Raw genomic sequence first — 26910 nt, forward strand, 5'->3', positions numbered from 1 at the left:
CAATTCCACCAACTTTTTCGTCTAGTGCTCTAACAAACACTACAACGTCCCCATATACAGTTACCGTCTCTTTAAAATCTCCAGACAAGACATCGTCTACTGGCCAAGCAAAAACTGAGCAACGTGCAGGCAACAATGGTCTAGCCCATTCGCGAACGGTCTAGATTCGCAAACGGTCTGGCTCGCGTTCCCATACTGTCTGACAGTTTGCGAATCGTCTAGCCCGTATAAGAATTCGTAAATGGTCTAGCCCATTCGCGAACGGTCTGGATTGGCATTTGATCCGTATCATTAGCTCTCTCAAATCACGTGATATAAGTCACGTGACTCATCGACTTGATTGATATCGTTTCCTGCGTAGTTCTTGCACATTTTTTCTGTTGCTTCGCGGGATGTACGGTTTCAAGAAGCGTCAGAAAAGAAACTTTCGTAAGAAGATTGATGAAACTAATGATATCAATGTGTCTGTTGAGGAGCCAGAGGATGGTCCCCCTAGTTCATCGCTCCCGAGGTCTGTTCACAAACATTTTGGAAAAAGCAAAGTCAATGGAACTAAAGCGAAGTCAGTAGTTAGCTTTGCTGATGATGAAGAAGAGGGTAGTGAAGTGTTCCAGGTGAAGAAATCAGCAGAAAGCCGACGATTGGTCCGTCAAGTTGTGAAGGAAAAGAAAAAGAGAGAAAAAATGAAATCAGAAGTAAACACACAGATTTCTGTTGCAGGCGAATATACAGCAGAAAAAATCGCGGCCTTAAAGGCGGAATCATTTGGAGAGCGAATGAGTGCTACAGAAATTGACCTGGTTAGAAGTCGGTCTGGTGATATTCCAGATGCTGCCACTATCCATGCTGCTAGGAAAAAACGGGAATTAGCACGTCAACTTGGAGCTGATTTTTTACCTTTAGATGATACACAGCGACTTTCAAGTAGAGAAACAAGATCACGACTTGTTCGTGAGGATGACAATGATGTGAGTGATGAGGAACCAGGTGATTCTACTCAGATGAAGTTTTCAAGTGTTAAGCCTAGTGAAGTAATGAGGAAAAAGGAGCTTGCAATGAAAGATGCATTAAATGAAGATGAGTGTGAAGATGAGGAATTGAAGCGCTGGGAACAAGAGCAGATCAAGAAAGGCGTGACAACACAGCAGCTTGCATTATTTCAGAGCCAAGAACAAGCTTATGCAAGTGGATTCCATTTGTACGCCCAGACTGAACAGATTGATTATTCTACCAACACACCACCGTATTCTCGTTTTCCCTATGGAGTTGCTACTACCACACCAATGCCCATGACAGTACCGTTTGTCACTGAAGACACAGTAGTTGATATTAATGATATTATAACTCGGTTACAAACAAATGTGAGCTGTCTAAAAGAAGTTAATTGTCAGCATCATATGCAGGCAGGGAGACACGGAGAGGATGGAAGGATAGCAGAGGAGAATGCAGGGCAGTTGGAGAAGAGGTCGGCTGATGTGGCATGGAAATACACATTCTACCAAGATATGAGAGGTTATGTCAGAGATTTGTTAGCGTGCTTACATGAGAAGGTACAAACGATAAGATTAAGGGAGAGTCCAAAGTTTTTGACTCGTATGGCTGGTGTAGATGTCATGAGGGCTTTGTTGAGTATTGGGTTGTCTAAGATGTTGTATGAATAGGTTCTTATGCTGTTTGCTGTGACTTGTAGGTGAAAGTTATTAGTCAGGTTGAAACATTGTATCATGAGTTATTAAAGAAACGCAGTGAAAGGCTTGTGGAAAGGAGAAGGCAGGATGTCACTGATCAGTCATTGCAATTTGATTCTTCAAGTTAGTGCTTCTTGGTGAATGAATCACACCTGTGTCATTGCAATTTGTTAGCTATTGTCTACTGTACGGTAGTAATAGTGTGTGTGTGTGTGTGTGTGTGTGTGTGTGTGTGTGTGTGTGTGTGTGTGTGTGTGTGTGTGTGTCTGCACACGTGCGTGTGTCCTTTGAGATGTTTCTTAGGGCAGTGCCAAGATTTAACAGGACAAAGATCTAGTAGGATATTTTGGCAAGCAAATGACTTTGCTTTTTGTTGTAATTGATGAAATGAATTTGAAGTGGTTATAGAAAGTTATGATGTTGCTGGGTTTTCTTTATGGTGATCCAGATAACAGTGTTCTTGCCAGAGATGTCAATGCTTGCATTTTGCCACTTGGGAGAGTTTGTTGCTGGTTGAGAGGGAAAAATTGCTTTGTTTTGCTGTTACACTCACACCAAAAAAGTTGATACTATGGGCGAGAGTGAGATTTCAAAGCTGCCTAGAGTAGCATAAGTACTTTATCAAACAACTACTGTAACACTGTAGATACAGGCAGCGTTAGTCTATTTTGTGGCAAATTTCTGATCTTAGCATGTGTACACCTGTGCTGTATCACAGTTCTAATAATGTTACGGAAGACAGCTATACTTTGACATGCCTCTAACTTGTACAAAAGATAAGTTTTTGCTTAGTTAGACCATCTAAAGACTTGCAGAAATAAGGGTGACGGTTTTGGTTATCTGCTAGCGCACTCCCTAAGTAGGGATGGCACCGGTAGTTAATATTAATCCCGATTTTCACTTACGGATAGCATAGCTTTGAAATGCTGTCATAAAATGCCACAATTTTTTTTATCATGTTGCATGGCTACGGAGGGGCCATGGTCTTTGACTATCCCTATGGCGCTAGCATGTTCGGACGACTTTGGGACGATACTTTTTACTGTGAAATTTGACACGCCGTTTGCCACGTCTTTCCCTGCGTGTGACATAGTATGCATGTGCCGACTTTCCAGTTTCGTGGGATCTTTGCCGTTCTCGAAGTCGCTCACAGCATCTGCGCTTCTCCATTCATTCCGTATGACTTGAAACACTCGCCGATGTAGCCTACACACGAGACCTGACTGCCAGTTTGGATCTTCGTATTGCTCACGGGATTTCATGTTGCTCACAGGATCTTCACTTTTTCATTGTTTGCCTGTTACTTGAAATGCCCGTCAATTTACTTGCGAGATCTGAGTACCGATCGACTTGTCGACAGTTTTGTTAAGTTTTTCCAGTTCTCTGCGTGAGCCCGCAAACAGGATTTCCCCGTCTCTCACATGATCTTCGCAGAAAACTTGCACGTGCGTGTGATAGAGACCGTTCTTTCTAACTGGTAGAAGAGAAAGTACGAGTCCTACTTGCTTGGGACTTGAATGCACACACCGATTGCCATATCATAATCAAATAGCTTGTGATAATCATATGGAAGTTGAAAGGGGAAGGGGCTGGTTGCGCAAGATCATCACATTGCCTGGTACTATAATGAAACTTTATTTCTGTATAGATCTAGAGTAGAAGCATTGATTAACGTAGCAGTCTAAGCAATTCTCAATTATACTATGAGTTGTAACAGAGTTTCTTTGTAATAGATTAGCTTGTGTACTATTAACTAATTAATGTTCTAGCATTGCCTGGTACTAATGAAACTTTACTTCTGTATAGAGTATTAGAGTAGCAGCATTAATGTAGCAGTCTAGGGAATTAATTCTCAAATATACTATGAGTTGTAACAATGCATGTGTTTCTATAAAAGGACATGAACAAGAACAAAAAAATACTTATGTAATAAATAGAAAACAATGTAGAGATGGCTGTGTACTTTAACCTAGTGCTTGAAGAAATAGGGGTCGAAACTTTCACTGACAGGTACTCATACTTTACATCTGAAAACAATCCCACAATTAAATCCTTACTTCACTCTGTTTGCTTTCAAGGTGGCTACTTGGCTAGGAGTGAAGTAGGGATTTATTGTGGGAGATTGGTTTCAGATGTAAAGTATGAATATTTGTCTACGAAAGGTTCGACCCCTATTTCTTCAAGCACTAGCTTAAAGTGCGCTGCCATACTTTGTTTTCTATTTATTACATAAATATTTTTTTATTCTAGTAAATAGCTGTATGTTACGCACGCCAAATTTTGGGCATCAATCCTATCGTCGAAAACTTGCTAGCCAGAAGTGATGTTATCTCTAATATATGACATCATTAGTCAATTAGCAGTGCCAGTTGAAACAAAGTCCTGGTGAGAGCGCAGGCTGGAAAGTTTGTGCCACCTTGTTTGAAGACAATACAGATATTGTTGCCAACTATGTGTCTTGTTCACACACGTAAGGCTTACACTCCAAAGCCCATTGAATGCTCATTAATGTGCATTGGCATTTCACACCTAATGCACATTGGCTGTCAAACCACATTGAATGCGGATTCACTCAAACCACATACTGAGGTGGTTTGAAGTGTACTGAGTCACTCGATGCTCATTGGCGAGTGCACGTGGCACCATGTACTCACGTAGCTCTTTATGTTGCAGCAGTAGATATATGCTTCGTTTCTATCCCGTGCTTGTGGCGTAGATGGGCATACTGTAAACAAAGATAGAGAGCTATCTTACGTTTACTGGGAAGTGGACTGAATCAATGCGCATTGAATGCGCTTCTAGTTTAGATCTTCTGGGAAGTGGATTGAATGCGGTTTGATGTGCTTCAAGTGTGAAATGCCTTTTATTAAGGGGTTGTCCAAAATTGGCTTCATTTTCGTGAGCTTACAAAGTGTACGCTCTTCTCCAACTTCTCCCTCCCTCCTGAAAATGTATGGAGAAATGAAGCTCAATATAGTAAAGTAAATATGACTGTTTCATACGTGTTAAGTATATCATCAGTTTCACATGCAAGTCTATAGCTAGTGCTCACTGTTTGCAATTCAGGCTGACTGCACACTGAGATCTGTGATTAAGGAAGCTCAACATTGGTGTGATATGCATAGAATTTGGATGATGCTTGTCCAGTTATGCATATGAAGCATTTCGCTGCTTGCAATTGCATTTTGCCAGCATGTCCACTGCTGCTTTTACTTCCTGAAAGCTCAGTCTGTTAGATGCTCAAGTTCAAGAGTCCTAATTCTGTTTGTGAGACAGACTTCCTGCGAATTTAGTACTGTTGCACTATGTTCTTCGCAATTTGCAAACACGTAAATGTTTGGAAATTTTACTGTTGGTAGCTGGGAGCCAGGTGGACAGTGGGTTGTAGCTGCGTGGACAAAGTTTATTTTGTGCAGCACTGTCCGTGTACACCATTTTTACTGCATTGCACTTGTGCATAAATGTACATTTTCTAAAGCATATGCCAGCTTCAACTCCCTCCCTCCCAGCGTACAGTTTGTAGCTTGCGAAAATCGAGACAATTATGGATGACCCCTGAAAGACAAATTGACAAATTGTAGAGTTTGTTTGACGGAGGTTCCTTTGTTATCTAGTGAAGGGCTTTGCGAAGTACAAAGCCTCTGGATTTACACTGTTATTTTTGTGGTTTGAGACATTCAGAGGCACTGACTACAGTGTAGCTGTAGGACTGGGCATTTGACATGTATATAGAGATTAGTGCTGTTGGTAAGAAAGCCATAGGCTTTGGTTATCTTAGAGGTAATTAGGACTTAGTTGCTTTCTTAGGAGAGTAACTATGTTGAGAATAGGCTTGATGATGTATGGCCTTCAAAAGTAGGGTTGTGCAAGTCTGATGCCTTAGCAGTCTGTCTACGACTTTTGCATGTATTCCTAACACACCCACGTGCCCATACACAGATGAATTGCTGTTGATTCTACTTTGAAATTGGCTTTTTGTCACAGATATGTCAAGTGGTGTTGATGAGTTTGGCCGTGATCGATCTTCCAACAGGCAGACTCTTAGGCAACGTCGACTGGTTGATAGAGATGCAAGAAGTAGGCGTAGAAGAGATAAACGAGAAAGAGAACGGGATAACAGTATAAAAGAAGCAGAGCATCATGATGGTATGTCAACAGATGATGAAGAGACAGAGTCAGCCATTCAATGGTTCAAAGGAGAGACTGGTTAGCAGTCTAGTGTGTTATGCATGTTATGGAGTACATAACTAAGTGTTTACCGGTAACTTCATTGGTATGTGGTGATTGGTAGTATTTAGAGTGCTTGAAGATGACTTTCTCATGTAGTCTTTAAGTATTCTTAATTTGTTGGTTTGTTTGTCTGTTTCTCTTGATATGTTTGTATCTGTTGTTTGTGTGTCTTGTACTTCTTTGCTTACCCTCTTGATGAAATCTTGTGTCTGAATATACACATACTCACAGTAATCTACATTTCAGGTAAAGTGATGCAACAGGCTGCAGAAGTTTTCGAAGATGTTCGCAATGAGTTCAGTTCACTTGAGATCATTAAGGAGCGATTTGAAAAATGGAAATTTACACATCCAGCTTCATATTCTCAAGCCTACATGGGCCTTTGCCTTCCAAAACTTTTTACTCCTTTTGTACGATTACAGATGTTGGACTGGCATCCAGTAGAAGTGAGTGCACTATGGAGATTACACTTTTTCCTTTGTAAAGTGGCTTGCCTTGTTTGTAGTCTGATGAAAAGGATTTTGAACAAATGGAATGGTTTGAAACATTGACCTTGTTTGGTTATGATGCAGAGTCTTGTGAAATACATAAAGATGACGATGATATCAATATTGTTCCGCGAGTTGTGGAGAAGGCATTGGTACCAAAACTGGCATGTAAGAATTCTTGTAGAAAGCTTAGTCTCGGTCAACATGCATGATTCTAAGTGGCAAGTATATAGTAGATACGTGTCTGAGGTTAACTGATAAGTGTAGAAGGGAAATTTAGATTAAGTCTGTCTGCTGCTAGACTTAGTCTGAAGTTACAGCATAATTAGCCAGGTATGATGTGCAAAGTGGCATTTGTTACAGGAGAACTCCCACGATTTTGTATGTAAGGTTTAGATGAAAGGTACCGGTGTGAGTGATTCACCTATCAGTGCTTATCATTCTTTGATTGCCAGTAGAAGCCTGTTGAGTTCATAGTGTCGCTTTACTGAAGTGGACAAAGCAAGAGATGTTGGTTGGCTGTGTGAGACTGCAAATATTCAACTGTAGTCTTTTTGTTGACCTAGGGATAAGTCTGTGTTAGTGTATTTATACCATTGTCATGTGATATAAGTGTGCAATAAGCTACTTCCGGTTAATACCACCCCTCACTTATTACATAGTTACATTCCTTATTACAGTTTTCACTTACTCATACAATACATGATATACACCCTCTATAAATACACACTCGTGACTTGTAGTACGTCTCAAGACCATGGTATAACTGCATTTATTTTTGCTGGCACTGTTCATGGTGCGTTCATGCGTGCGTGCATTCATGTGTATGTGTATGTGCATGCGTGTGTGTGTGTGTGTGTGTGTGTGTGTGTGTGTGTGTGTGTGTGTGTGTGTGTGTGTACATGTGTCTATGCATGCGTGCGTGTGCATGTGTGCAGTGCTCGAAATAATGGTTGGACATCGGACATTGTCCGACCATGTTTGTCACTTGTCTGATCAACTCTGATTGTGATGGGACATGTTGTTTCAACAAGCTCATCAAATAGATAGGAATTGTATAAAATGGTTGCCCTTTTGTTATCCAAGTGCCTTGTGTAGATAGAGAGGGAAAGGAATGAGCAATTTAGTAGCATGTACTGCTTTTTGCTTCCCCCTGCCTACTAGGCTTTGTCTGTTGTCTATTCTGCCCCTTGTTTGGTTTTTTGTCAATTAAGTGTAGCCACCTGCTGTGATAAGGTATTTTGTAATCATGTAATTGGTAAGCTTGCTGTGGTTAGCTAAAAGACACTACATCCACAGGTGTGAAAACAAGTGCAAGTAGAATCATTGAGCCTGTACACTAGAACTACTTCACACTCTTCTAGAAGCTCATACTTTGTTGTTCCTATAGCTGATCTAACAACTAATTCTTTTGCCTTGCGACTTCTCAAACAAACGTGTGAACATGTGAAAACGCATAATTCTTTATTTAGTTGAATCATGGTTAGCAAATCATGAAAGCAAAATTTAAAAACTCTATTTGGGTTTGCTAATTAATAAAGGAATATCTGTTCATTAGGTGCATGTATATATGCCAGTTACAAGTAACTAACCTAAGCATAAAATAAGCAAGACGTAGTCAAGTGTTAGTGTTAAGTGTTTGAGTTATCCCTTCCAACAAACAGTATTTGACAGAAATAGGAACACCTTAAGTTAATAAATAATTCTGGATTGAATTGCTCTTCTGCTTACCTGTTGCAAATGGTCATCTTGAGCAAGTATTTCACAGTTAAAGTTGATCGAAACAAACAAAAGGATGTTCCTCTCAGAGGAGAAGCTAGATCATTGCTGTGGATTTAATTTCTATAGGTAAGTGGTCCTCCTCTTTGTTGCTATTAGAAAGTTGACAAACAAAAAAATCAATAACAAAATCAAAGCGACCTCAACCTCTAGTGCCATCAGTCATAAAGACAACTGTATGCCATCACTAATGAAGGAATTTGAAGTTTGGATAGGATCGACTGAAATAGAGTAGTTAATTTATAAATAATTTGAATACTGTTTCAGTGATTTTTGTCTAATTTAACTTGATCCTGGCATAATTGTATCTTAGAAATATATAGTTACTATGTAAATCCACTGTCACGTGTAGCTGCCACTCACGACTTTCATGTATAAACGGCTTGGTAGTCAAGTATGCATAAAGTGCAATGTGTTGCACACAAACGTCTAGAATTGCAAAAGTGCTGGCAAATACTACAAAAATCCTGTGGTTAACATTATACATATACATTGTAATGAATTATTTTCTGCTTTTGCTGTCACAAGCAAACTAGAAGATGCACAAGGAGGAGACAGCAGCACATAAGAGAAGTTCGGTTCCTATTATGAGATGGAAAAACGTAATAAAATTTGGCAAAAAACAAACGATTAGGGTATTAGTCATTAATGATGAACTTCATTTACATGAAAGGTATTTAATTATTAAAGTAAATTTAAAACAGTAATTCAAAATATTTTGCAATGCAATTAAGAATTTGTTTGTCCGATCAAATCTATTGGATGTCCAGACGTTTTTCTGTTTTGCTGGACATATGTCCGAACAGGTGAAAAATTTATTTCGAGCGTGTGTGTGTGCGTGCGTGCATGTGTGTGTGTGTGTGTGTGTGTGTGTGTGTGTGTGTGTGTGTGTGTGTGTGTGTGTGTGTGTGTGTGTGTGTGTGTGTGTGTGTGTGTGTGTGTGTGTGTGTGTGTTGTACCTCGTAAACGTTGGTCAGCCACCTCCTTGTGGTGTACCTCGGTAAACATGTTTACACGGCTAGGAGATGATCTAGCAGTTGCATTTCCGTTTGGTCTGAGTGGCCATGTTGTAATTGTGACATCCCCCTTTGGTCGTTCAAACTAAGGTGGTGGTATATTGCACAAGAGAGAATGTCAGGAAATGATATCAGGAAGAGTATATACAATCTTGTAGTCAGAATCGTTCGTCTGTTGGTCATCAATATGGTCAGTCTATTCATTGCAAGAGAGGCAATAAGTTCTCAGTTTCTTCTTGGAACATGTGATTACTGGTGGAGAACTCAGGAGATAAACACATATGTAGAAGAATAATGCAGAGTGGACAGAATGAAATCTCTGTCTAGTAGTAACAACAACGTTGACAGAAAGCTTGATCTTATGATTAAGGAATGGAAACGTTTTTGGAATTATCAATTGCTGGAATTCAAGAGTCTAAATGGTTTGGAAGTGACGTTTGGTCTTCAGGTGGATGTATGTTCCTGCATTCTGGTCGACCGGTACCCTCGCATGATGTCCAATGTATACGCAATGAAGGAGTGGGCATATTTTTGGATGAGAAAGCTACAACAACATGTAAAACAGGAAGGGTATTGTGGAGTGTCGTGAGTTCATGCATTATCACAGCTAGGTTGAAGGTTGGTGGTAATGGCATCGGTTTGCAAGACCGGGGATCTTTATCTGCAGGCTTTGTATCAGTTATTTCTGTGTATGCCTTACCTTCAGGACAGCAACATGAACAACAAAGCCATTTTATGAACAACTAGAAGATACTATAGACAGAACTCCTATTTCAGACTTTCTGCTGATACTAGGAGACTTTAATGCCAGGGTTGGTAAAACAAGGAACAAATTGTAGTCTTTAGAAGGGAATACTTGGCTATCATGGTTTAGCAAAGAGAAATCAAGCAGGAGAAGATCTATTGCAGTTTTGTGAAATTGACCCACTTGTACTTCTGAACACTTGGTTTGAGAAGAAAGGAAAGAATATGGGTACTTGGATGCATCCAGCAACCAAAAAGTGGTACACCATTGACTACATTTTTGACACGTTTGAGTTAAAGAAGATATTGTATTGATGCTGGTGTAGTAAGAGGTGGAAGACAAGTTTTTAAAAGGAGAAGAAATGGTAGGCCTCTGTCTATTGCCGTTCAAAGTTTGCAGGATTCATCTATCAGGCAAAAGTAGTATAGCGATGGTCTGATAAGCGCTTTGGATGAACATCCTTATTCACCAGACAAATCAATGGAGCAAAACTGGAATACAGTTAAGTCGTGCATCATTACAAGTGCAGAAAATTTAATCGGTAGAGGTACTAAGAAACAGCCAGATTGGTTCAGTGAGAGTTCTGATATTTTAGTACCTCTGATCAATATAAAGAATTCTACCTATGACAGACTTTTGCAAAGAAAACAACTGCAGATCAGAAACGTTTTTGTCTTTGCCAGTGAGATGTTAAAGGGCTGTAGATAAGGCAAAGGAAGAGCGGATAAAGAAAACAGCTAAACTTGCTACACTAAACTTGATGGTCGAACTAGGTGGACTGCATTAGAAAATCACAGATGACTCATGCTGGAAGAAGATCAACATGCACTAGTGCTATTTATGATGAAAATGGCATCTTGGTGACAAATCCAGTGGATACACAAGGACAATGGTTTAGACACTTCAAGAATGTTTTGAACTAACAAAGTAAATTTAGGCAAGATGTTGTAGATCAAATGATATCCAGTCCAGTGCGTATTGAACTGGATGAAGTACCCACAACGAACTAAATAAGCTCTCAATTGTATGATATTAGAAAAAGCTGGCAGTGCCCCTGGATGGCTCCGGCCAAGCTCCAGGTGGATTGTAGTGCTGGCCCTAAGCCTCCACATAGCGCATGGAGGCCCTGTCTCAGAGGCAGGGGAGCTATCTCCGCATCTGACCTTAAGGTCGACGTCGAATGACGTGGAGGGCTTGACATTTGTCCATTTGTGTGTGTGTGTGTGTGTGTGTGTGTGTGTGTGTGTGTGTGTGTGTGTGTGTGTGTGCACGTGTGTGTGTCTGCGCGCATGTGTGTGTGTGTGTGTGTGTGTGCATGTGTGTGTGTGTGCACGTGTGTGTGTGTGTGTGTGTGCACGTGTGTGTGTGTGTGTGCACGTGTGTGTGTCTGCGCACGCGCGCGCGTGTGTGTGTGTGCATGTGTGTGTGTGCACGTGTGTGTGTGTGTGTGTGTGTGTGTGTGTGTGTGTCTGCGTGTGTGCATGTGTGTGTGTGTGTGGGGGGGGGGGGGTTACTAGGTACATTGTTGTAGATTTAGAATGTGTGGTGTTGGAGTTGTAAAATGTTTGTAGTGTTCAATATTGGGTACATCAGGAACAAATACTGATTACAATACTGTAGGTATGTTAGAAGCAAATGACGAGTTTAATGTTTTCAATTGCGACTATGCTCTAATTAAAGTCCATTCCCGAATAGGGGAATACGTGGGGAAAACCCGTATCTCCTGAAGCAGACGTCCTAGCGAGTTGATTCCAACATCATTGGAAAGCTCACTAGGACGAGGTTCCAGATCAGTTAATGAATACAGTGATTGACGCTTTATTACAACACAATTACTAACTTCCTGTATGACACGCGCTTGGCCCTGCCCTACTCTGCCATTTACACCCGGTGTCATATGACTTCAAAGTCACCGCTATGACGCCCACTACTTGAAAGCTGACGCGGACGTACTTTGAACTATTGATCGATAAGTAAACAGCTGTAGCTAGCAAGCTTATGTAGTTGAGGCATTGGTTGAACCTTTGAACGTAAGTTCATAGCGAAACGTTTCTATACCGGAACCTTTTATTTCACTAGCAGTAATTAGCTATGCCCATCTCTGCTCTTTAATTCCTTATCTATTAACCACAGTTCCCATGTATTCTCCTATTCGGGAATGGACTTTAGTCTACGGTATTGTTGCAAATAAAAGCCGACCTCGAATACAAGCCAATCTGGAATAAGAGCTGAAAATCGAAACCTCGTGCTGTGAAGTCTGTCGCATCTAGAAGTTGATCTTTGTTCAAGACATGCAGCATACATACAGTGTGCACAGGCATAGCGTGGTCCTCAAGATTGGGGTCCAAATAAATTTGACTGAAAACCACTCCCATTTTCTACTTTTCTAAATTTTTAGCTTGCAGTTTGTAGACATCTAAGTTAATAGTATCAATTTCAGGTTACAAATAAACTGCGGGACTGAGTGCTGTCAGTGTGCGTATATAAAAGTGGAAACACTGTTACAGTCCATGCCAAAAACGTTTTCATGGCTCGCTGCGATTGTCAAATTAAATGGCATCTCAATGACAATAGAATCTAGAAGACCAATGCAGTGCAACACATCGTTGACCGATTTGGCATTTTGTAATATAGTGAGCAATATACAGGTCTATAGCTATAGAGGTAGGTAGAATAACATGTGGAGAAAGTACTGCGGAGTGCAGGCAAATCATTAGGTAGCTATATAGTGGAGCCGCATGAGATTGCATTCTGTGGTCAATCGGGTTGTCGACCTTAACTAGACGTACTTGAAAAAGTATTGATGGATAGGCTTCTGCATACCTTTTTGATGCGGTCTTTTTTACTCTGCCATTGCCGGATGGCATAGTAAACGCCTCAAATATGTGCATGATGATCATGTGCACTTGGCGTGTCCACGACTTTTCGGCATGGGTTTTATCATACTGAAATAATGATGTGTATTGTCAAAGAGATGTAGTTGATTAATGAACGTCGTCGATCGTCTACATACTATTCTGAGATTAAGCGGACTGTCTCTGTATAGTAACTTAAAATTATAGATCTGCTTGAAACGGAGCGGCTTGCCAAAAATGTTTGGGGCTATAGCCGCCCCTACCCCCCCCCCCCCCCCCCCTACCCCCGACGCTACGCCGGTGCAGTGTGTGCATACAGCTTCATTATGACATCGGCAATGAAGGTGAAGATTCAGCTGATGCTTTTGAAACTGGCATTTCATGGTAGTCATGTCTATATTATATCTTAACGAATCTTGCTTTTCTAGTGGTAGAAAGTTGTCTTGGTTATACCTAGCATGTTTGAATGGTCTGCAAGTCTGTCTTGAATATTAGCCTGAATTCCAGTTCGGCTTTTACAGAAATAAGCACAGATTGTAATTGTGTATATGTTAACGTCAATAACTCTTTTTTATTGTTGATGTTATGGTTTTGATGTAGATCTGTTGGATCACGTGTGGGATCCTATGTCGAGACAACAGTCTAAACGCGTTTTCAAGTTTGTGAAGAAACTGACAGATGAATATCCAACTATTGCCAAAGATAGCAAGCCAATGCAGGCAATTTGTTTTTTATTTCTCTCACTCACATATATTCTAATTCTGTGTAAATAGGATTTATTGAAGATTGTGATAGGGAGGTTGAGAAATGCAGTTGAAAGTGATGTTTTTCTACCTTTGTATCCTAAAAGGTGAAAGTCACTACTTGTAATATATTGGATGCTTAGTTGTATTATGCTGTATTTGTGGATGTCTTTTTTCTTTCTGTTGAATTTTACTGCTACCTTCTAAGAGATAGTTTTTTGTTCTATTGTTGGATGTAATTTGTTTAATTCTTTTTGTTGATTTATTAATCAACATGTGGAATGCTATGGATAATAACACCGGTCGGTCACGTGATGTACAACCGACCTGCTAGGAAACGGAGTAAGGGGCTGTCCGTAAATAATAGTTTTTTACTCTGTAAATTTCCCAAAGTTCTCCAGACTCACCACGTACCCTCCTGCTTTGTGCTACATAAAATATTGAAGACACATGTACCAGTATATTGAATATTGCAGTATTTAATAAAGTACTTTAATAGTCTACACGACATCTACATCTATTTCAATATATCATTGACAGCACAGCACTTGATCGACAACAGTTGCTCAATAATCAGCTCTCTGTCCAACTTCATCGCAAGCGTATTCTGTACATCCTCAGTGAAAAATTCATCAACAGATACTGCGAGCTTTGAAGAAAATATACTACTGCCCAACTTGTTGTTACCTGAAGTAGGGTGTGCTTCATTTGGACTTTCAAAGCCATCATCTGCTACAACTGTGTTTTTTCTTTGTTCTTTCCCAGTCTTTGTAAACCAAATGCTGCCAATCATCATTTTCTCTCTTATTTTATGTGATCAGCTCTCTGCAGCAGCTGAGCTCTCGCTTCTGCGTCCTTTGAAGAAGTTACAGTCCACTTCCGCTGTGCTTCCGCGAAAAAGAAGTCCTGTCGCTAGATTTATGCAGTGTCCAAAGCGCTTCAATAATTGCATAATATTCAGTGTTTTTATCAGGATCGGCCAATCCTCTAAAGAAACGACTCCCTTGCCAAGAGGAGTCCCAAACAACGTCGGCCGTACTGTACAGCCATTTTCTCGACATGTGGTCGACTGCGGTTGACGCGTGGTTAGCTGTATTCGCAAACTGTATTTATCAGTAGGAGTTTTTAACTGGACGCGAGTTTGTACACTCGATACAAAGTGTGTCAAGAGGTATCATCAATATTTTTTACTTTGAAAATTTTAGAGACCCGCCACCCACAAACATAAGAGTTTACGGAGTGAAAAAACTATTGCTATTTACTGACAGCCTCTAACACGTGACCAAATAAATAATTAAACTTATTTATTACTCACATTATAGGATTCTGGTATGAGGTAACAAACATAGAAATCACGCACGTCATTTCACTGCGTTTTGTGTGCATTCCAGCCGGTATGTTGGTCACTTGGCAATGGTTTTTGCTGGCGGAGTCATTATTGTGTCTCGGACCAACTCTCTGTTTGTGTTGACTTTGCGCTTTGAAATCTGTAATAAGTTTTGCGCAATAGGGCGGACAATGATGATCTTGGTATCGTTTGAAACCGCAAGTTCCTGGATTTGTATTAGGTATTATTTGTAAGACGTATGTATTACACAGGCGGTTTGTTAAGACTTTTGCTTATCAAGAGTCGTTAGGGTTCTTAGCTCACTAAGAAGGTATGGTCTTACAATAAGAATGCTGCTAATAGAGGAAGTAGTCAATTAGCAAGGTCACTAAACGGTCCACTGCCTTGACATCAACACACAGTTGCTCTTGTTTCGCGAGTAGTTGCTTGGTATTTCTGACTCATCTTCTGGTTCTGTTTCATCTTGATAGCCTGCGATTCCTCTACTGTTACCTAACACCTTTGTATTGTAATATCATTATATGACCTCTTGAATGTGCAATTAATGGGATATCACTTAACGTTTGAGTGTGGTAAACAAGTACAGCTGTATCATTAGTCACGTCAGAGCGCAAAGTCAACATGAACAGAGAGTAACCCAAAGTTACAAGACATGGTAGTTAGATATGTCAAATTGTGTTGTGCTTGTGATAGTCTACTTTTTTTGTTATAGTGCTGAGTGAGGCAAATATGTAACCGGATTTGGTAGGCATTCTCACGCTCTTCTAATTGGCTCTGACATTCAAACTGCATAGCTATGGCACACAGAGGGTTGGCACTGTAGTGCTTCATTACCCGAGGCCCTGATATCCAGGCTAAGGGTATAGTAGTCATCTGGCCAACGAATGTACGTATGACCATACGACAGTAGCATTCCCTAAGTAGGGATGGCACTAGTAGTTAATATTAATCCATCTTTTTAGTTTGGGATAGCATAGCTATCCCTTTTGCGCTAGCACCTTTGGACGATGTTGGGAGGTTTTTCACTGTGAAATTTGGCAAGCCATTTGCCACGCCTTTCTCTGTGCGTGACATAGACTTGCTAGTTTCGTGGGACAGGATCTTTGCTTTTCTATTCATTCCATACGACTTGAAACACTTGACGATTTAGCCTACCCACGAAACCCTGAGTGCCGATTGACTTGCAATTGCCAGTTGGATCTTTGTTTTGCTCACTGGATTTTCGTGTTGCTCACAGGATCTTCGCTTTCCTGTTCTTTTCCTGTTACTTGAAACGCCCGTTGATTTAATTGCGAGAGATCTGAGTACCGATTGACTTGTCGACAGTTTTTTGGATTTTTCCTGTTCTCTGCGCGGGCCCCCAAACATGATCTCCGCGTTCCTCACAAGATCTTCGCACAAAATGTGCATGTGCGTGTGATAGAAATCGTTCTTTCTAGCTGGTAGAAGAGAAAGTACGAGTCCTGCTTACGTGGAACTGGAAAGCACACGTGATTACCATATCATAATCAAATTAGCTTGTGAGATGGAAGTCAAAAAGGGGAGGGGCTGGCTGCACGAGACTATTACATTTCCTTGTACTAGAGGCAATTACATTGCAGTAACTGAGAACACGCCTTACAGCAGTGGGCGCGGTCAATACTTTGACTGATTTTTTTGCCAAGAGTATGAACCTATTCAAATTGTTTGCGATGTGAGGTGTTGTTTTACGTGTTATTATTCTAGCCACAGGATTGAAATAGTTGCCCAAGTCTTGACGCGTCTTCAGTTGCATCATCATGAGGGTCTGTGGTCGATCATGCCTTTGCATTTGTATACGTGGGGCCTTTGAGCCATTAAGTGCTGTTTTGAATAGAGCAATAGTTGTGGAAAGATGTTGCATTGAGAAATCTCAAAGACCCCAAGATTTGGCTTCGCAACTGTGACGATAAAATCCATTTCCGGTTTACGGAAGTCGTCTGTGTCCATGTTCACTGGGCTGTTGTGAAGTGTTTCTCTCATCCAATGTGTTTGTTTATGCTACTGTGATCTAACAGAGCAAGTCATGAAGTTCTAGATAACGTCTAGTAACTAGCTGCATGCAGATGTATACATGTACGGTGAAATAGCTTTAAAGGCAATAGAATGCTTACAAATTACGTTCTAGTATATTATTCTAGACTCTGTTCTTGCGCAGTTGGCAGTGGAAGTTACAAGCAGCGATTAACACCCAATCCTCTCCCTCAAGTCGATCATCATGGGACGCGGACTGCTCTAAGTGAGCGTGGTGTTCTAAATCAAGAACTCAATCCTCCTCCTCTAGTTGATCATCATGGGACGCGGACTGCTCTAAGTGAGCGTGGTGATCCAAAACACTCCTAGATTTCATTTGGTCACAGTGCAGCTACCGTAGAAACAGAACTGTGGAAACGACCGCTACGCTCTCAGACCTCAGAATGGGTAGAAGTTCTCATCCCAACTCACGGATAAGGTGGTGCATACTCTACCTTCTCTGGCCTGGTACTAATGAAACTTTACTTCTGTATAGAGTAGCAGCATTAACGTAGCAGTCTAAGCGATTCTCAAATATACTATGAGTTGTAACAATGCATGTGGTTTGCTATAAAAGAAAGGACAGGAACAAGAATTCAAAACTATTTATGTAATAAATAAAAAACAAAGTAGGGATGGCTACCTACTTTAGGCTAGTGCTTGAAGAAATAGGGGTCGAAACTTTCACAGACAAATACTCATACGTTACATCTGAAACCAATCTCCCACAATAAATCCCTACTTCACTCATGTTTGCTTTCAAGGTGGCTGCTTGGATAGAAGTTAAGTAGGGATTTAATTGTGGGAGATTGGTTTCAGATGTAAAGTATGAGTACTTGTCTGTGAAAGTTTTGACCCCTATTTCTTCAGTACTAGCTTAAAGGGGAGGTCCAACAAGAATGAACTTAACTTGTATGAGTAGATCTTACGAAGACAAATCGATTGGTATAAGTTACTTCGTTATCTTTGCTTTGTAAATGAGTACGAGCGATGTTTCTGTGATGTGCAATGTCCACGCACCTGCTCCGCCCTTCCTGGTCAGTTAAGCTCCACCCACTGCAAACGAATCAATGCGTTTATGGATGACTGCTACGGATATATCGAGAATGACGAATGTGAATGCGAAGATACTATAAAGATCTGCCTTCTTGCCGTCAGTGGTTCCTCTCTAAGGTAAAATGGTGTCGGTAGAGCTGTTTCCCCGCCAGACTTTGAAGCAGAATTCCTCAATACCACGGCTTACCTAGAGAACGCGCTTGTGCTTGAGTATTTGTTTATCTTTGTTCTTTTAATATCCGAAGAGAAACGTACAGTGCGCTATTTGGCGTGAGCTACAGAGGACAAGCCTATTTTTACATCCGGGATTGTAACTTTCTACCAATCAGCGGCAAAAGAAAGTGAGCAGACCAGATGTGAAAATAGGAACGTTCTCTGTAGCACACGCCAGACGGCGCGCTGTACGTTTCTCTTCGGATATTAAAAGAACAAGGATAAAAAAATACTCAAGCACAAGCGCGTTCTCTAGGTAAGCCGTGGTATTGAGGAATTCTGCTTCAAAGTCTGGCGGGAAAACAGCTCTACCGACACCATTTTACCTTAGAGAGGAACCACTGACGGCAAGAAGGCAGATCTTCATAATATCTTTGCATTCACATTTGTCATTCTCGATATATCCGTAGCAGTCATCCGTAAACACATTGATTCGTTCCCAGTGGGCGGAGCTTAATCGACCAGGAAGCGCGGAGCAGGTGCGTGGGCGTTGCACATCACAGAAACATCGCTCGTTCTCGTATACAAAAGTGAAGATAACGGAGTAACTTATACCGATCGATTTGTCTTGGTAAGATCTACTCATACAAGTTAAGTTCATTTTTGTTGGACTTTCCTTTAAAGTACGCAGCCATCCCTACTTTCTTTTTTATTTATTACATAAAGATTTTTGTATTCTTGTTTATACTCGATTAGTGCATATGCAAATGAAGCTATTCCGACCAATAGACGAGAAGTGGTGTCATTACTGACTAATAGACGAACGTGATGTCATCATGAGGCTTCATTTATCTTTGATTTGTAGCTGTGCTACGAGAATGTGACTATCGGGCGTCCATCCTGGACATGGTGTTTAGTCCTTTGCTTTACATAAGTGTTTAGCACGTAGAAACAACGCCTAGTCTACATTTGCACATGCATGTTTTTCTAACAACAATCAGGCGTCTAGAGAGCGAAGGTGCTGGATTCAGGCACCATGTGCTATGTGTAGCTGTACCTGACTTGTAACATTTTGCTTGTTCCACAGTGTTTCTGCATAGTGGTTCTGCAGTCTGAGCTTAAATTTTGGTGTGCGTGGCTGAGCGGCCGCGGTGTTATTGCAATAATCACTAGTGTCGTCTTCAACAGAAATTTGGCGCTCTACGGAAATTTGTGCAGGGGAACGTGCATTGTCCATGACAGAGCGTCTGTGTCGGACGAAGCGACTGTCTTGTAAGTACGCAAGTCTAGAGATGAGTTTACACACTTTGCTTAGATAAACAAAAGCATTGGAAACCTTAGAGGAGACGAGTGGGTTTGGCTAAAACTTCAGTATGCAAAACATTATCAAGTGACAAGATATGTGATTAGATATACCGGCCGAGAGTTTAGCACTGTAGTGCCTCTCCATTTGTTTTTTGATTAAAGGAGAACTCTCACCAAATACTGAAACTTGTTGAAAGAAAGACACGAGGCCTAGTATCTTCTTGCAGGAAACTTACGTTCCAGCCAGCCACAGAAGCAGAGAATGTGCAACAAGTTGTTCAGACTATTCCTCGTATGTAGCACGAAGTCTTACTTTCTGTCCTCGTTTGGAAGTAACTACGTTAGGTTTAACCATACCAAGTGCTTTTAACGCACCCAAAATGCAGCGAGACATGATCTATGAACTAATCTAAGAAGTGTCTTCTTTGAGGCTTTACGGTTATATTGACACATTCAATACTTACGTGATAAGTTTTGGATCCCAGTTTGCTTTAGTCAATAAATTACAACTTGACACCATATGTCTCACAATCCTTACCTTGAAAGTGCACAGGTATCGGTCTTCCTTGCTAACCAGCAATCAGAGGTACTCTCATGCCACATACGGGTACTAAACATGCCCACACAGGTAATTTCATTGCTTAAATATTTCTTCGTTACGGTAAACATCTGCAGTAAACGGTTGCAAAGGGTTGTGTCATGAAGTGACAGCTTTCATCTGAGATTGTTAATTTTGGTGAGAGTTCTCCTTTAATACTGTGCATTGTTTTGTTATGTCTGTATTTGTTTTATTGTTATTAAATTTGTTACACACGAAGGGTGGCCCTGCCATGTCTGGGAAAGACAAGTGTATAAAAGGGTAATGTATCTGCTTAATGCTCAGCAGTCTGACTTGATAGCAAACTGTGCATGGCAGTGAGGGGATTCCCAAATGTTGTACACATACATTATTTATTGTTTACATATGGTAAAACACACTTTTTGTCTAAGGCCAAGCAGAAAAGCATGTCATTGAAAGCCTAAAATATCTCATTGAAAGCCGAAAGTGTGTGTTACTATTGGTATGTAGAACTGTGTTTATGTGCACAGGTTTCTGACAATTGGCTAAGCGGATTCTACATTATTAATGTTTCACACACACACACACACACACACACACACACACACACACACACACACACACACACACACACACACACACACACACACACACACACACACACACACACACACACACCTGGCCTGTCCTGTCTTGTCCTGTCTTGTTCTGTCCTGTTACATAGCTACTGTAACACGGTCACACTTGGAAGCAACAAGTCTGATGGTGGAATATGCAAGTTGCTATAAATCTAAGCATCTGTGATCTGTCAATCCTTCTTTACTTTGGAATCATTTGAAACAGTTGAACATTGGGTTGCACCTTGTTGTTCCCTTATAGGTTTCTTACTTTCTTTCGTACACTTGCGTCTTGCCCTATCACTCTGTCTTCTTAAAGGGTTCAGTTCCACGGAAAAACAACCTATGCTTTAAAATAACTTTAACGAGACAATTTGAATGGCGATAGTTTTAAGTCTGTATTTACCTCCATTGTTGAACTAAAAATGATTGCTTTCTGTAAAATAAATGACGTCACTGATTTCAAAGTCAACAAAAGGTGTGTCTTCCGCCCAAACTAATGAGAAGCGTTAGTGGTAAGTCTAGAAAGTGTACCAGACATCCATTTGTGTTCTTGACTACCGTCGCTAGAGTCAGACTCACTGACTTCTCTTACCTGGCTCATATCTAAAGGGTGAGAGCTCCGTTTCTTACGGGCATCAGCAGAGTGGCACAAAAGAGATCAGCTATGCTATCACACTTTGTTTGGGAAACGCCCACCCCATGAACCCAACACTTAGCGGTGTACATAGGATGTATTGCAAGCAGCACAACTTGCAACTACAAAGTAAAAGACGTACGTTAGCTTGGGTAAATAACTTGCGAACATTCTCTTTCATTGCTATGTTTGCATAGCGAGTAGGTAGAATGCACATGAGTGTAGATCCTGTTGTCTAGAACAGATTAGCACATGAATCATGACTACAGTTTCAGTAGCCTTCTAGTCAACACTGATACTTCTGCCTAGAAACCTGAGTCAGAGTGGATACATAATTACCACTTACCAGTAAACGTTTCACATTGCATTATGTGAAAGACACTCCTTTGAAACCAGGGTTTCAAGGTTCTTGAAAAGCAAACATTTTTAGTTCAACAGCAGAGGCAAATTGGGACGTGTAACTAACGTCATTCGGATTCTGTTCTCAAGACCTATTTTTATGCCTAGGTTGTTTTTCTGTGGGACTGCCCCTTTAAAGTTCTGGAGCACACCTCACACATCCTTGACTACACGTACCCTCCATTCTCTCTTCGATGTTCCAAACCATCACAACACAATGTACTCCATCCCGCTCTCAATTTCACAGTCTCATCATGTTATGCCTCTTCTGATACTTCTATGTCTAAGTCTTGCTAGGTGTCCCTATCATTCTAATTAGCCTTTTCTTCTTCACTTTCTCAGATGCAGTCTCCTCATCTCCCCACCTCCTCACTTCTGCCATTGTGATGTTCTCAGACCACTGTTGCCTATTGGAAATGCCCAAGATATTTCTAATGCATCGATGGTGAAAGGTGTTCAGCTTCTTCTATTGCTTTCAGAGAAGGACCCAACATTCTGCCCCATAAAGCAGCACAGACATAACACACGCATTGTAGAATTTCCTCATTGTTATCGTAAGGTGTTTATCAATGAAGACCGCGTTTCTCAGAGCTCTCAGTGCTTGAGCCACTCTTTTGTCTACTTTCACAGTCATTCGTTCAGAACTGGCAATGACAGACCCAAGATAAAAAAAGGAACTCAATGTACCTCTTTCAAGCACAACAGGCGCACGGTCTTCAACCAGTCTTCCTGTTACCGTGTGTTTGGTCTCGGGGAAGGTAACAGTCAATCCAAAATCATTTTTTTGTAATTCATTGCTGCCTTCTCTGCACCTGATCTTGATGATAAAAGAGGAACCGCATCATCAGCAATTGACACTCTGCTGTCTTTCCGTCGTAACCGTTCTTAGTATACCTTCTGTACAATGTTTTGTCCTGTTTGTACTTGATGATAATGCTCACTCTTTCAGTGGGCTCTACCCTAACCCACCATCTCTCTACAGCCAAACATGTGTACAAATTGAACAACACTGGAGCCATACAACAACGTTGTCTCAGACCATTTCGAACCTCAACCTCCTCTAGCATTGTTTTTCCATTCAAACAAATTCTTGCTTTTATGTCTTGATGGAAAGACTTGATCAACTGGATTGTCTCTTCAGGTATGGCAAGTTTCTCTAATGCTTTCAACATCCCCTGTCTTGGGACAGAGTCATAAGCCTTCTTTTAAATCAATAAAGGTGAAGAAGGCTTTAGATTCATGCCAATGACTTCTTGACTAGCCGACATACAATAAAGATTATGTCTTCACGGCTTCTCTCTTTTCTAAAACCACATTGCGACTCAGGTCTCATCTTCAGCTAACTTTTGTAGTCTCTCCTGTAGGATTCTCGCCACAATTTTCCGATTACATCCAACAGCGAAATTCCCTGCCAGTTGTCGCAGTGGCTGAGTTCTTTTTTAGGAATAGGAATTAAGATAGCATGACGCCAATCTTTTGGAACACCCCACCTGTTCCACACATCATGCACCAACTCCAGTAATCGTTTAGGAAACTCATATCCAATACATGCAGTCTTAACCTTTCCAGACGTTGTTTAGACTCACCACCAGCTCTATTATTCTTCACCTTCTCAATAGCGTTTAACGCCTTCTTTTCTGTTAGGAATGCAGCCATTTCTGGCTTAGTTGTCCTTGTCTTATTCTTTCCAACTCTTCCATATCAAACTCACTCTGCATTTTGAGAAATGTTATTAAAATGACTTCTCCAGCTATCATGCTGGGCTTCAGTAGTGGTACGTATATTATCATTATCATCTTTTACCACAGTCATCTTCTTCCTCTTTGAATGTCACGAATACATTTCCACACAAGCTTCCCACTGTGTTCCCTGTCTCTGCTTCCAAAGTTTTTTGTTTGAACGAGCCATCCTTAGCTATTCTTACTGCTCGCCTTGCTGTCCTTCTTGCAATTTGGTGTTTCTTCTTATAGATCTCTTTTCCAGTGCTAAGCCACAAAGCATACAGCTTGTTTCTTTTAAAAAAGAGTAGTTTTAGATTTTTTTCCTCAGTCTCTCTAAATCAATCAGGGTGTCTCCTATTCTCATAACCAAGCTCAGTCTTAGCCCCGTCACACAATGCTGTAGTCAGGGTATCCCACTTCCCTTGTACACACTTCATCTCATCGCACTTTGTGTTTAGCCTCTGGTTAACACTCCTTACAAAATCACTCATAGATGTCTCTCTGCCTTTCTCATCAATATGTCTGCCTTCCAATATTTGACACATCCCATCTTTCACATCTGTTCTTGCTGCGTCTCTACTAAATTAATTTTTTCTTCCCAACCACCACTTTAGCTTTCAACAGTCTATGATCAGTGTTGCAATCAGCACCATGCATCACAGATACATCCAGGCATTCCTCCTATGGCCCTTCCTAAATCACATAATCAATACAATGCCATTTCAATGATTTTGGGTGCTGCCAGGTTCGCTTGTGAATATTTCTTTTCTTACCAGGTGTTGCAAATGGTACCCTCTTTTATAGATAGAAAAGACAGCAACTCCTTCTCAGCGTCATTGATCTCACCATATCTATGAGGACCTCTTTGATACCACTAGTCATAATTCAATACCTCTTGAACCCATGCGAGCATTAAAATCACCTAACATCACAAAGCACTCATTTGATGGATTAGACAAGCCTGCAGCTTGAAGATGGTCATAGAACTTATCTTTCTCTTTTCTACTTGCAACGAATGTGGGAGCTTAGCAAGATAAGTATATGCAGTTGTCCACAGCCAATCTCCAGAGTAGCAGTAGCCAACATTGAGCTTCAAGCTTTCCAATGACTACTACCCGCCTTCCATGCATTTGCTTCTTCAGACAAGACTATGGCAACCCTCTCACCTCTCTGCCTTACTTGTCCCGTGCCAGGAACATTACTCCTAGCTGTCAACACAACACTACCTCCAATTTTATATGCAGCTATTCCAAACCTTTTGGTCTCCTGCAATGCAGCCAGACTCACTTTGTAGTTGTCCAGTTCATTTATAACTTAGTCTATCTTTCTCTCATCAATGACACTCACATCACAACCGAAACGTCTAGCAATCTCAATAGGTCTGTCCACATCAACTAGCGTTCTCACATTCAAAGATGCCATATGCCATGCACGCATCAGACTTGCTTTATGTGCATTATTTGATATCTCACCTTGAGAGGGTTGCAAAGCCTCTACAGGGGAAAGACTTGGCATGAACTGAGTGATGCCATCATTTGAAACCCTGTACTCAGGATTAAAAAACTCTAAGTCTAGTCAGCTTTAGCCACTGTTTGCAGAATGAAATACTGTTGCCCAGGGGTCACCACGGGGAGGCGCTGACTAATATAGCTATAGCTCTTATAAGAACTCACACACACACACACACACACACACACACACACACACACACACACACACACACACATTCTTTCCTTTCATTGCGCTCAAGATGACACACATCTAAAAAAATCCTAAATGTCAGGAGCTGCCTCTTAGAGGTCACGCCCTGTGCGCTACTCAGGGAACTCTGGGCCTGTGCTAGCAAACTCTTGGAGCCGGGCCAGGCACTCGCAGGAGCACCGATTTGTGAAGCCAACTGTGGTGTGAGCACCCAAAGTCTTACCAGGACCGCAGTGGCTGATGTCACGTCACAGCCGATGGCCGCTTAGGACCCCAGTCAATGACCAGGTACTCAATTTATACTCCTGAGTCGAGAGAAGCAAATCTGTGTTAGTTTATTGCTTAAAGAAAGTATGCCATAGCTCGCCATCACTGTGATTTGAACTTGTAACCCTTTAAGGTCCCAGATGTAAACACTTCATAAGATGACTCTCTAACCAACTGAGCTATCGCACCACACACACACACACACACACACACACACACACACACACACACACACACACACACACACACACACACACACACACACACACACACTCACACACAGTGACACACACACACACGCATGCACACACGCACACACACACACACACACACACACACACACACACACACACACACACACACACACACACACACACACACAACACAAACACACACAAGCATACACATACACCAGTTTCTTAGGTATTAAAGTAAGGTAGACTTGTCTGCTAGGCCACGAGCTGCATTTCGCCATCTCTAGAACTGAAAAGGCTTTAAGTTGTAACCCCAGAGATATTCTTTAAAAAATCACAACCACTGCATAATTCTTCAGAAAAATTTTATGGCACCGTCAGAAAAAATGACCCCCATGAACAGTTAAAAGTGACTGGCCCCTTATATGTGAAGTATATGTAGGTGTACAGCTTTGAAACTGATTTCTTGATTCTTTGTTTATTAGTTGACAAGTTGTTTATGTTGATGATGTTGTTAATGTAGCTTAGTTGAAAACAAAGCATCAGGTGCTTTTGCATTTGTTGAACGTCAGTTCTGGTCGTGTGTCAAGGTTAGTTGACTGGCACATACAATCAATTTGCCGTGGTTAAAGTTGTTGTGCAGTTGCTAGGCAATATCAGCTTGTGGCATGGTCTCGTCCCAGACTCTACTCTGTATGACCTTTGCTGTGATAGTCTTCTGAATAGATCTCTTGTTCTAAGTTTGCAGCACACAGTTTGTAAACATGCGGACGTTATTTACAAGTGCGAGAGGGTATGATGTTGAAATAGATTCAGTAGAATATTATGATGAAATTGTGGTGCAATGTTGCAGACTGTGTCAGCTCTACCCAGCCAATGGTTTGAAGGAATGATGGGAAATAAGACAATAAAGTCATTAGAGACTTTCTGCTGGTTTCTTGGAAAGTTGGCTGTTGATGTTAAAAAAGCAGAGGAGAATGGTGGGGACTCTGGCCGAAAGAAAACAAAGTACTTGTTATTTAATTAACAGACTCTGTTATTCTTTCTCTGTTTGTGTACCTGTTTATTCATTTGTTGTACATGTCTGCTTTGCAGGCCCGGATCCAGATGGGGTTAACTGTAATTTACACTTCAATGTCTCATTATTGTTGTATCTTTTCAGGGAGCTACTAAGACAAATCGCAGTGTTGCTATCTTATCTACATGCAGTTGAGAGTGCTGAGAAGCTTGTTGAAAAATACAGACTAACACCAATCGGGAGAATGTAGTGATTGCAGTACACTAGCAACTTCAAACGTGTACATACGTAGTTATGGATAGACATGTTTGTTCAGTTAGTAGCACAAAGCCGGAGCCGTACGTGTCACGTGAGCCGATC

At 41.1% G+C, this 26910-nt stretch overlaps 1 protein-coding gene across 1 annotated transcript; it reads left to right on the top strand.

The window, feature by feature from the left end:
• The first annotated feature begins 151 nt into the window (after positions 1-151).
• On the top strand, positions 152-26910 carry LOC134187380 (PAX3- and PAX7-binding protein 1-like). The gene is made up of 12 exons (XM_062655497.1): positions 152-1550; positions 1691-1811; positions 5673-5894; positions 6165-6364; positions 6424-6574; positions 13402-13520; positions 13575-13651; positions 19321-19404; positions 26056-26122; positions 26176-26325; positions 26386-26540; positions 26695-26910. The coding sequence occupies exons 1-12, from the start codon at positions 393-395 to the stop codon at positions 26798-26800; spliced, it is 2610 nt and encodes an 869-aa protein (XP_062511481.1). The 5' UTR covers positions 152-392; the 3' UTR covers positions 26801-26910.

This window comes from Corticium candelabrum, chromosome 11 (genome assembly GCF_963422355.1).
Source record: "Corticium candelabrum chromosome 11, ooCorCand1.1, whole genome shotgun sequence".
Classification (NCBI taxonomy): domain Eukaryota; kingdom Metazoa; phylum Porifera; class Homoscleromorpha; order Homosclerophorida; family Plakinidae; genus Corticium; species Corticium candelabrum.

What these genes read in the sequence shown, in the direction of transcription:
- LOC134187380 (XM_062655497.1), top strand. Translation starts at nt 393, where the DNA reads ATGTACGGTTTCAAGAAGCGTCAGAAAAGAAACTTTCGTAAGAAGATT. An exon ending in ATTGGTACCAAAACTGGCAT is followed by an intron (nt 6,575 to 13,401) that starts GTAAGAATTCTT and finishes GTTTTGATGTAG; the next exon opens with ATCTGTTGGATCACGTGTGG. An exon ending in TTATTTACAAGTGCGAGAGG is followed by an intron (nt 26,326 to 26,385) that starts GTATGATGTTGA and finishes GCAATGTTGCAG; the next exon opens with ACTGTGTCAGCTCTACCCAG.